Source organism: Dermacentor albipictus, unplaced genomic scaffold (genome assembly GCF_038994185.2).
Source record: "Dermacentor albipictus isolate Rhodes 1998 colony unplaced genomic scaffold, USDA_Dalb.pri_finalv2 scaffold_31, whole genome shotgun sequence".
NCBI classification, from domain to species: Eukaryota; Metazoa; Arthropoda; class Arachnida; order Ixodida; family Ixodidae; genus Dermacentor; species Dermacentor albipictus.
The window spans coordinates 930,893-943,195 of NW_027225585.1; the positions used below are offsets into that span (position 1 = coordinate 930,893).

The 12,303-nt window shown below is 44.9% G+C and overlaps 1 protein-coding gene across 4 annotated transcripts in view; it reads left to right on the top strand.

The window, feature by feature from the left end:
• LOC135909917 (zinc finger protein ZXDC-like) overlaps window positions 1-12,303 on the top strand; it is a 358,875-nt gene that overhangs the window by 125,677 nt on the left and 220,895 nt on the right. For all 4 annotated transcript variants that reach the window (XM_065441928.1, XM_065441931.1, XM_065441929.1 and 1 more), the window contains exon 5: window positions 2,013-2,202. In XM_065441928.1, coding sequence (XP_065298000.1) covers window positions 2,013-2,202 — 190 coding nt within the window. The remainder of the gene's footprint in view (window positions 1-2,012; window positions 2,203-12,303) is intronic.

The following is a 12,303-nucleotide window of genomic DNA, read 5'->3' on the forward strand; positions in this document are numbered from 1 at the left end:
AAAAAAAAAAAAGCTTAGACTACCACCTCATTGCTGCTGCGTAAGGCCGCAACAAAGTGGCAGCCATCAGCCGAGCAAGTGTGTGTGAGCAGTGGTACAGAAGGGGGTAGCACAGTCCGCTGTGGTGTCTAGCTCAGCTAGCAAGCTGCTGCTGGGCAAAAAACAAGCGTAAGCGACGCTGCCCCATTGCTTTATCCATGGTATTTTTCAAGTTGATATTTCAAGCTATTCAGAGTCCGGGAATTTCAAACGCCATGCTGGATATTGCTTGATTTCTCTCACATGACGTGCGTGCAGTGCCGCAAGTTTTCTACAGACATGGCTGGTGTGATGAGCAGGTCCGTCACCTTGCTTTCGTGTGATTTTTAAAGTCAAGCCTTCTTTGCGGCTTCCAATGGGTTTTGAGGCTGCATTGGTCGGACTGTGTGGGGAGTGGTCTGTTGATAGTGTTGTCCAACTATCAGCTGTGGCGGCGCACTGGAAGTGAGTGCTTCGCAAGCTTTGCTTCATACTGCCGATGTGAAGATTGCGACTTGTGCCTGTTTTAACAATATATTGTATATAGCAAGGAGCAGCCGATGCACCTTCAACGTCTGCGTGTGTTCTATGGTAAAGTAAACCACTTACTACAGCACCCCCATGCTGCGTTATTGGCTATAACAATTAAATCTGGCTATTGGGTGTGTTGGCCAAGAGGAAAATGACGGCAAAATTCTTGAGATAAAAAGAAAAATACACCAGCTGCCTTTGCCTTCTCCCTCTCCGGCGAGAGGAAGAGGGGGATTGGAGATGGTGTGCACAAAGGAATGGGTGGGACGAAGCATCTCACAATTTTCCCCCCTAAATTTCACATTTTTTCCCTTTTCATTTGAAGACGCCCAGTAGCCAGATTTAATTGTTATAGCCAATAATGCGGCATGGGAACATTGCAGTTAGTGGTTTATTTTCCAATAAGACACACACAAAGGTTCACAGTGGAGCAACTGCTCATTGTTATATGTGAGTATTGTTTAAAACCAGGCTGGACTGCGCTTATTTCTCTCTAACAAAAATGTCTGAATGTTTGTCTGCACTGCTTTTTTCTTGCAACCCAGTTATAACAGTGGGATTTTCTTTGCACTTGAATATTGTTGTCAGTGAGTTCATTTGTATTGTCGACACGGTGTGAAAATCTTTGGTCGCCGAGTCTCAAATTAGCAAAATTAAATTAATTTGTTTGTCATTGAATTTGGTTCTTGCGATATATGTTTTTTTACAATAATTCGAAAATATTTGGGGCCTCTTTTGTGTAAGAAAAATCAATTGGTGACTGTACTTATTCGCATGAGAGGTTGAATTTCTCGGTATAACCAAGTGTCAATATTTAATAAAGTAAAGTGTCGATTTTACTGATTTTGTTATACTGAGGTTTAACTTTATTTGAAACCGATCGTTTGAAAGTATGGCACACCCTTTTTGGCCACTTGTGGAATTAAGGCAGTTATTTTCCGGTGAATCCAATATGTCAGATTCCCTATTAGTATTTGGACTTTTGAGCGTCAAGTTTGAATGAGTGCTTGGTGAGTGTATTTGCGATACCCTTCGGTCTTCTTAGTGATCCATTTTAGAGGGAAGGGGCTGGAATAATGAAGTTGCAAAATGCAGGAATAGAACATAGAAGAACATCTCCATCAACAAAATTGGAAATTAGGCAGCTGCAATATTAAGAAAAGCAAATATTAAATAAGGTGATAACGCAAAAATGAACAATGAGAACAAATGTACAGCAAACATTGTTATGGAATCAAGAAATGAAGCAGGTAATGCATCAAGGTAAGTATAAATTAACTTGGTTGAGACACAAGGTACGTCTTGTAATGCGAACTAGTGCATTGCAGTAGTGTTCTACGTTAGTAATGTTTACTTATTTGACAGGCAGTTGATCCCATTGGCAGCATGTTTTTGGTATGAATGAGTGGCAACTGTTTTGTGACGTGTCAGGTTGATGTTGTGGCCATGATTCATGCATACAGGTGTCCAGAAGCAGGCTGTGGCAAGGCGTACTACTCGTCAAACACGCTGGCCTCGCACCTGCGTGTTCACCAGCACCGACCCGAGGAGCTGTGTTGCCCGTTCCCCGAGTGTGGACGTGCGTTTGGACGCGCCTGCAAGTTGCGGTTGCACTTGCGACAGCACACTGGCGAGCGGCCCTATGCATGCCCTGTGAGTGCTGCTGCTTTCGTTTCATGATGCCTTCAATGGGAATCGATAGAGTTGTGCAGATATCAACATTTTCAAATACCAATGCTTCGAATGTTGAATATGTGCATGCATTTAAAACAAGTTTGGTTATTTTAGCATGTTGGAATATCGCAATTACTTTGTAAATGGTAAAAAATTTGATTAGTAAGCCATTTTACTATATTTGGCTCGTGTTAACTTGGAAAGTTCAGTAATAGCCACTGGCTGTCGTTCTCGCCAACCTGTACCTTATTATGTGCTCGTAAACTAATGAGCTATGGAAAGAAGAATGATGGGTGTAACGTTAAGGGATAAGAAAAGAGTAGATTGGGTGAGGGAACAAACCCGAGTTAATGACATCTTAGTTGAAATCAAGAAAAAGAAATGGGCATGGGCAGGACATGTAATGCGGAGGGAAGATAACCGATGGTCATTAAGGGTTACGGACTGGATTCCAAGGGAAGGGAAGCATAGCAGAGGGCTGCAGAAAGTTAGGTGGGCAGTTGAGGTTAAGTTTGCAGGGACGACATGGCCACAATTAGTACTTGACCGGGGCAGTTGGAGAGGTATGGGAGAAGCCTTTGCCCTGCAGTGGACGTAAACAGGATGATGATGATGATGATGATTATGAAACTAAGAGGCCTGTGCCCGCTGTCACTCAGCGAATTAGCTGTAAAGCTCAGGATTGGGGCTGCACAAGAGTGCACCCTCGCTGTTGTCCTCGAACCCGAGCCCTGTGCAAGGCTGGCTTTTCTGCAAAGCTGAGCCATCCAGTGGCTAAGCATGCTATAGAGGCGAAATTTGCCTGTACCATGAGATTATCACAACATTCAGCACAAAATCAGACATATTGTTCGATTAGATAGAAACGAATGCGAAGAACCCTGTTTGTTGCCGCACAGCCAGCAATATATTCGATTTGTTTTGAATATTCGTACCCTATTGAATATTCGAAAATTTTTGAATACCTAGTTTTCAAGTTGAATACAAATATTAAAAATATAATCGTGGATAATATTCACAATTTGCGAATGTTCGCATGCCGTTACTTTTCAGAGCACAGACTTAAGGGGGGACCCTTTGCTTGAAAACTTTATTTAAAATTCTTGATCGATTTTGGTGAAACTTGCTGAGTTGATGTATTTCAATGTGCTAGTTTTAAATATGCATCCAGTTTTTTGTAGAATAAGTTAATTTCCAGAAATTGAAGAAGTTCAGCTTTATAGCGTAATTTGCTTGGAAGTGAGCTATTTACCAAACTATATATGGCTTAATGAGAGCAGCATTCCGGGCAAGTTGGAAATCCATTACTTAAATGATATTGCGCGACAAAAACAAAAAAAAAAAGGACACGGACGTGTTGGTGCGTCGTCTTCTCTCACGTCCGTGACGTTTTTTTGTCGTGCAATATGATTTAAGTAATATATGTGGCATAATAAAAATTGACATACGATATTGATGTGGAACTAACAAAAGAGTGCAAATTAGCAAGAATGGTGTTCTAACCCAATTTTATATCAAATGAGAACATTGCTAACTTCAGTGAGATAAATCCATCTTACTGCTAAAAGCAGAAAATTTTTTTTTTATATTCTAGTGAATGCAACAACGTTATTTCCTAAATTTGCACTCTGCGCAGCTTTGCCTTTCTGGGGAAAAAAAATTGCAGTGAGAGCACAAGTAGCAGCAGAGGTAATGCACCTCCAGTACAGCATACACATCAAAATTGTGGTTTTGAGAAAACAAAACACATTTTACAGCTGATATATTGAAAGAAAGTCTGAAAGAACTGTGCCAAAAGCCATCAGTAGGCACCAGGTATAGTTCAAGGCCATTTGGCCGTTGCCGGTTGACAACATAGCATGCGCTGCGAGTATGTTCACTTCAAAAGGATTACATGTATCCGGGCCCTAAATTCTCGCAGCCAGCTATATCCCAAGCAACTTCACTGCAGATCTTGCAAACTGCAGTCAGTTTTGTTGCGAGACCATAATCCCGATCGCTCTGCAGTAGTTTCGCAGAACCACCACAAGTATTTCATGAGAACACCAAGAAGATTGTTCACTGCTGCAACAACAACATATGGAGCAGCGGGCTCGTGACCGAGGCTGTTGCACTATTGGTGGTCGGATCTTACACAAAGTGCCGAATATTTTGCTCCGTGGCAGGCATAGATGCGGTCTTGTCAAACGTAGCTTGCTCATGCGCTCTTGTCTTATCTACTTCCTCTTCAGTTATGCCAGCCATGTCATTTCTTATGTGAGTGGAACAGGTGTGTGGAGATGTGTGATCCGGCAGAGCAGCTGAGGTGTCGACGTTCGTCAGTGGCACTTCAGTGGTGGGCTGCCGGGTATCCTGTGCTGACCACGACAATAGAATCACTTCCGAAAGTTTCTTGATCTTGCATGTTTCCGCCTGTAATGAGTCACGGAATGAAACTTAGTCGGACCTCCTGCATATCTAGCATCGCACTCGCGAGACTAACCCCTGTATTCAGAAATAGATCTTAACTTGGAGCCCATGCTTGACCTGATATAAATGACGCCTCGTGTGAATGTGCCCAAGACGCTCATTGATGCCTGTCGTGCATTCACGACTGGCGTCATTTAAATAAAGTCAAGCGTGCACTTCAAGTTAAGATGCATTTCTGAATACAGGGGTAAGACAAAATGGCGGCTGTTGTCGTTCGAGTGCTCGTGGTCCTTGGAGCCAATCACTACTTACTCTCTTGGTCACATGCTCAAACTGGCCAATAATAGCATGTGTGGCACATTTCTTTTGCTGTTCTTGTTTCGTGACCGCAGAGCCAGCAATGTTGCTGACCGACGAATAACGAAAGCCAGAAATGTGAGCTTTCGAATGATACCAAATGACACTAACAGAGCACATAGTTATCGAGCTACGTGCGGGATTTGTCCCCACTTTAAAGGGCAATTCTTGCAGACTCGCAACTTTAGGTCACGATAACAGAAGAAATACGTAGTATTTCGTAATGAAATTTCGAGGTAGGTGCAGACGTGTCAGGAATGTGGAAATTAAAAATTGGAATTCTGGGCCGATTTTTGGTACCAATGACCCGGGTGCCCACTTAAAGGAAAGAAAATTTTCTTGCATCTTCGCCACTAAACCTGGAATGCAGGGTGCTACTATACTTCATTTCACTAGTTGTTTGCAGTACTGTGGAAGCTGCAGGATTCTTTAGCCACTAGGAAAGCCAAATGCGCCTTGAGATGTGTTCATCTGCACTGCACCGTCTGCTCACCACCACAGTAATTCGTGGTATACGAAGTGCATGCGCAGAATCCTAACATGTCACGTATTGCTTTACAGCAATATCGTGTATCAAGCAAAAACAAAGCCCTCTAATCCCCCCAATCATAAGGCAGTTATGCTGTGCAATCAGTCAGGCTGTGTAAGAATATTAGCCATGGTACACCTCATACTTTTGGCAGTGCTGCAAACAACTTCTGAGATTGATTATAACTTCTGAGGGGGGGGCGTATAGTGAGAGAAACTACACGAAGAGGAGAAGAACATTTATTTTGACTAAAGCACTTTAGCCACGTGCTACACCAATTGCTAATAAGGCCAAGGTCATTTTAAATTTTTATGTCGTTATCAGTAATCACGAGGTAAATTATACAGTCGTCTGCAAAAATTCTCATGGGAGAAGGTGTTATTCGGTAAGCCATTAATATATATCAGAAAAAGTAGTCATTGACACAGTCATAGATGGTGTGGGAATGCGCGACTCTCACGTGTCCCCTGATGTTGTTTTCCCCGCATGGCTCCCGTCTCCTGTAATCAGGCTTCGCCGCATGGCTTTAGGCAGCGGTCGGTGTGGTTGCAGAGTAGTACAAGAGATAGCATGAGTGTTCACTGCTAACGCCAACGGCGGGGTTATTTGAGCGACAGGGAGTAGGCTCTTCCTCTTGGCTCGGGGTTGCTGAGTGGCGCGGACGTACTGCACATGTGCTGATCCATATTGCTGTGAGACTATCTCGAGAGGTATGATCGTTTGCGTGACCGTACATGCGAATGACCAGGCGTTGGTGTCCACCATGGGGCGAGCATATTCGCTGGCTGTCCAGTCACAGTGAGTTGGACTTCTTCGATTTGTCGCGCACCCATTGGCATGTTTTGTGGATAGGCAACTTGGCTAGTAGGCGTTAATCTGTGAAAGGTACATTAAATGCCCTTGTGATTGTTGCACTACTGTGTTGTTGTTCCTTTGTCTCAAGAGCATGGGTAGGACCCCGCATCTGGCTGCCTAACGTTTACCTCTTGGGGCATCGGACGATAGCTTTGACAGTTTTGCTTTGTTTGAGACAACCTTTTAACCAAAGTGTAGGGATTTTGATGGCTAGCACTATAGCGGCGTGCTTTCTTGAGCGAGGTGATGGTTGCTGCAGCATGTTTGAACTTTTGAACTTGCTAAGCCTTTTCGCGAGTGTTTTTTTTTTCTTTTTTGAAGGACTCGTTGGTATGAGAGCCATGTGGTCTGCATCCTTGGAGATGTCATTTTTCCGGTAAGGGGGTGGGGTGGGGGGGGCTATCTGAACCCCATAATATATGAGGGCGCATCAGAAAGTGTCCTAAGCAAAGTCCTTTTGAACGTGTGATTCAGTCGAAATCTCAGCAGTCATGGAGGCATTACGGAATCACGGTGTAGGCGAGCCGTATGTAAAAATACTGAAAGATATCTATAGCGCCTCCACAGCCACAGCAGTCCTCCATAAAGAAAGCAACTAAATCCTAGTAAAGAAAGGCATCAGGCATGAAGACACGATCTCTCCAATGCTATTCACAGCATGTTCACAGGAGGTATGCAGAGACCTGGATTGGGAAGAATTGGGGACAAGAGTTAACTTAGTAACTTGCGATTCCCTGATGATATTGCCTTGCTTAGTAACTCAGGGGACCAACTGCAATGCATGCTCACTGACCTGGAGATGCAAAGCAAAAGGGTGGGTCTAAAAATTAATCTGCAGAAAACTAAAGTAATGTTTAACAGTCTCGGAACAGAACAGCAGTTTACGATAGGTAGCGAGGCACTGGAAGTGGTAAGGGAATACATCTACTTAGGACAGGCAGTGACCACCGATCCAGATCATGAGACTGAAATAATCAGGAGAATAAGAATGGGCTGGGGTACATTTGGCAGGCATTCTCAGATGATGAACCATTATCCCTTAAGAGAAAAGTGTATAACAGCTGTGTCTTACCAGTACTCACGTACGGGGCAGAAACCTGGAGGCTTACAAAAAGGGTTCTACTTAAATTGAGGACAATGTAATGAGCTACGGAAAGAAGAATGATGGGAGTAACGTTAAGGGATAAGAAAAGAGCAGATTGGGTCAGGGAACAAACGTGAGTTAATGATATCCTAATTGAAATCAAGAAAAAGAAATGGGCATGGGCCGGACATGTAATGAGGAGGGAAGATAACCGATGGTCATTAAGGGTTACCGACCGCATTCCAAGGGAAGGGAAGCGTAGCAGGGGGTGGCAGAAAATTAGGTCGGCGGATGAGATTAAGGAGTTTGCAGGGACAACGTGGCCACAATTACTACAAGACCGGGGTAGTTGGAGAAGTATGGGAGAGGCCTTTGCGCTGCAGTGGGCATAACTAGGCTGATGATGATGATGATGAAGAAAAGTCCTTTACAGGACGGTGCACCTCATTCTTTCGTGCAGAAATACAAATTTCTCTCATTTGTAAAAACAAAAAATTACTCTCAATGCACTAAAGTTTTGATAATTAAAGAAAAGTTGCAGTTTCGCCCAAAAAGCAAAGCAGCGATTGTGATAGCAAATTAGTAGACAGCTATACGAAAAGAAAGGATAGTAGTTTTATCGGCCGTTTAAACTAATAAACATTCGCTTACTGGCTAAATTGACAAGCGTGGTGTCACGCGCACACAAGCAAACATGAACACGTTTCCGTGCTCACTCAGTGAGCACGGAAACTCTTTTGTCAAAACGCTGGAGTGACAAAGTGCTTTAGCATGAGCGAGTGAATTGACCTTTGTGCAGCCTCTCGTTTCAACGTGAACTAAACAACGAGTATACAACATGGTGCGCCTAGATGTGTAGACTTTTTCTCCGTTGTGTATCGCTTTCACGATGGGGGCCGTGCTGTATGCAGCAACTGCCTGAAGAACGCAGCTCCTCTTTGTGCTAGTCCGGCACGCAAGTTTTGGGAACTCTGAATGCCCGTGATGCGGCCTGATTTCCGACCATCTCTGCACGCATGATTGCTTTCCTTTTAATTGCAGTATCGTGTTGAACTCGGCATGGGTCTTCGCAGTCCGCAGTTCTATGCTGATAGAGGAAACGCAGAAAACTGGAAGGCGGACAGTGGACTAACCTAAGCACACGTACTATAGCACATGGAGGAACTACGGCAGCTAGGCTCGAAGCATGTACGAGGCGGCCATATTAAAATGCCAGTGGTGATATGGTAATGCAGACTTATGGTTGTACTCGATTGTAACGCAGATGCGATTTTAGGGCCGATTTTATCGGAAAAAAGAGTGTGTGTTAGATTCGAATATATATGGTATATATTGCTGCACTGCTGGCCGCTCCATGCAGCTTGCATGTATTCATGGACTTCTTTCACGCTTGGAAAAACCCTTTTACGTAGTATGTATGGAGCAACAGAAAGCTGTATCGAGAGTATTTCATGTTGCTCTACAATTTTTCCATTGACGCTTTCATCTAATTAAGTAATTGAGAAGATTATTAATAAATTAAGACTAATTGTGTTTTTAGGCAGAATGCAAGAAATAATCTCAGTACCTCCAAGCGACAGCAAACAACATTACCTTGGTTCTGTCCAGCTACGTGGCATATCCACATTTTTGAATCTTGGTGCATGATAGTTAGGACACCCTGTATATATTGTTTCGTTGCAGAAGTCACATATAAAGATGTATTTGCAATATTTACAAGAGAAACGATGTGTGTTGTAACTTATGCTCTGTTATTCTTACTTATGCTCTGTGATTTTAAAAATGATGTATAATAAATACATGTATGCCCACCCCTTATGTAATGCCCCTATGGGGCTTTTAAGGTAATAAAATGAAATGAAATGAAATGATGCATAAACAAGATGGTTGTTGAGACCGATTCCACCTCTACACATCAAATCGCCTTCTGACTGGCGCCACTCTTGGTTGCGCCGTAACATTACCCGCTCCTGTAAAGGAGCCGTCTCGGCGCCAGCTTTAAGGGAGGTGAATTTGCAGCAAAGTCAGGCTTCAGTCGGGACACATGCACAACATTCGTGGGAACACGCAAGTCCAGTGGACCGATCTTGTAGTTCACATTACCAAGCTGGCGCAATATCGGGCCTTGTGTAGCGCGGCAGCAGCTTCTTGGACAAGCCGACGCAGTGACGTGGTGTCCATAGGAGGACAACGGAGCCAGGAGGAAATTGAACATACCGATGTTGGCAGTCATACTGGATCTTCTGCGCGGCCTGAGACTCAGTGAGCTGGGAGCCGGCAATCTGGCGTGCTGCATGAGCCCGGGTGGAGACGTCTTGAGCATATTCAGTGGGAGCGTTCATCGGGGAAGGAAGCGGTGTGTTAAAGGGGAAAGAAGGGTGGCGGCTGAACCGAAGGTAAAAGGGTAAAAAGCCAGCGGCCTCGTGACAGGACGAATTATAGGCGAAGGTCACGAAGGGTAACATGCTGTCCCAATCACTGTGGTTATCAGTAACGTACATCGACAGCATTTCTGTCAACGTGCGATTGAGCTGCTCCATCAGTCCGTTTGTCTGCTCGTGGTAGGCGGTGGAAAGTTTGTGCTCGACAGAACAGGAGCGAAGTAGTTCATAACTACTCAGGACAAGAAGGTGCGGCTGCAATCTGTGAGGTCTTACTGGGGTGCGCCGTGATGGAGGATGACGTCATGTAGAAGGAAATCTGCCACCTCATTTGTACAGCTTGTGCACAAAGCTCACGTGATTGCGTACCGGGTCGTGCAATCAGTCGCGACAATGACCCACTTATTGTCAGATTTTGACGTAGGAAAAGGGCCGAGAAAATCGAGACCGATGCAAAAGAATGGTTCTGAGGGCATATTGATGGGGTGAAGGCATCCAGTGGGCAGCACGGCGGGTTTCTTGTAGGACTGACAGAGCGCACAGGCTGCAACGTAGTGGTGCACAAAGTGGTACAGGCCTGGCAGTATAAGTGGCACTGTATGCGGCCGTAAGTACGCGGAACGCCAAGGGGGCCTGCAATAGGGGCGTCATGTTCAAAAACTGATGTCTCAAGATGGCACGGTACAACGAGAAAAAATTCTGGTCCTTGAGGGCTTCAGCTGCGACTGTAGAGAACATCGTCGTGGAGCATGAACTCGTGCAGTGTGGGCCCTGAATGTCCAAAATTAAGACGATTGATGGGAACACATAAGCAGTCATTACGCCATTGTTCAGTGCGGATGTCGTGCCATGTGTTGTTCAGGATGATGGGAGAGGCAGTCCGCGTCCTTGTGCAAACGGCCTGACTTGTATAAAACAGCAAATGAATATTTTTGGAGCAGTAGTGCCCATCTACCCTATCATCCAGTGGGGTCTTTAAGTGAGGAGAGCCAGCGCAATGTGTGGGGATCGGTAACCACGGAAAATGTGTGGCTGTACAAGCAGGGGTGGAATTTTGCAACTGTTCAAACTAGCGCCAGGCACTACCGTTCCATAATTGAAGAATTCCTCTCGGCGGATGACCGGGGACAGCTGGCGTATGCAATTACGCACTCTGCGATATGCTGCCATTGAACAAGTACAGCCCCAATTCCATGGCCGCTGGCATCCGTGTGAAGTTCAGCGGCGGCAGATGGATCATAATGAGCCAACAATGGGGGAGCCGTGAGCAAGCGTACGAGGGTGGAGAAGGCTTCAGTTTGAACAAGGCCCCATGTGACAGCAATGTCCTTCTTAAGTAAATTAGTGAGTGGATGCGTGGTTTCAGAAAATTTCTTCATGAAACGACGCAAATACCAGCATAGCCCAACAAAGCTTCTTATGTCTGCGGTGGAAGACGGAACAGTAAAGTTCTGGAGAGCGCGAATGTTGTCCGGATCGGATTGAATGCCAGTGGCCCTGACAAGATGGCCAAGAATGGTAAATTCACTATGTCCGAAGTGGCACTTGGATCAGTTCAGTTGCAGGCTGGTGCATTGGAAAACAATACGAATAGCCGATAGACGCGTTATATAACTCGTGAAAGTTGGTGAAAAGACTATGACACCGTCTAGATAACACAGACATACTTAAAGACCTAAAGTAAGGAGGCCATCATTCTTTCGAAGATTGCCGGGGAATTTCATAGGCCAAATGGCAGAACCTTGAATTGGTAGAGGCTGTCAGGTGTTACGAAGGCAGTTTTCTCACGGTCCATGTCACCTACTGAAATTTGCCAATAGCCTGATCAGAGGTTTATCGATGAAAAGTGCTTGGCTTCATGCAAGCAGTCCAAGGTGTCATCAATATGCACAAGAGATAGCCATCCTTGCGTGTGGTTTTGTTAAGGTGTCTGCAATTCACACAAAAGCACCAACTGTTATCCTTCTTCTTGACTAGGACAACAGGCGATGCCCACGGACGGCAAGATGGCTCAATAACGCCTTTAATCAACATCTTGTTGGCTTTGCGTATCACTTGTCGTTCAGCATATGAAACATGGTACGGCCCGCAGTGTATCAGGTTAGCGTCTCTGGCGTAAATATGATAGGTGACCACCGACGTCTGGGCTAAAGGGCGGCCATCAAGGTAAAAAATGTTGCGTTAAGTTTCCAAGAGGCAGTGGAGGTCAGAGCGTCTGCCGGAAGAATATCAGGTGCAATCATCTTGCTAAGTTCGTCTGTGATAGTCGGCGAATTGAAGGTTCCTGTAGAGGGCGATGGAATTTCGGGGTCAAGAGCCAATATCTCGCAATCATTCACAAGCGAGGTGTCGCCCAAAGACATACCTCTGGGAAGAATTTGAGTCGAGCAGTTAAAATTAAGGAGAGGGAGCGAAGACTGATTGCCTGTAACTGTGAGCACGGTATGGGGAATGGCCAAATTTCT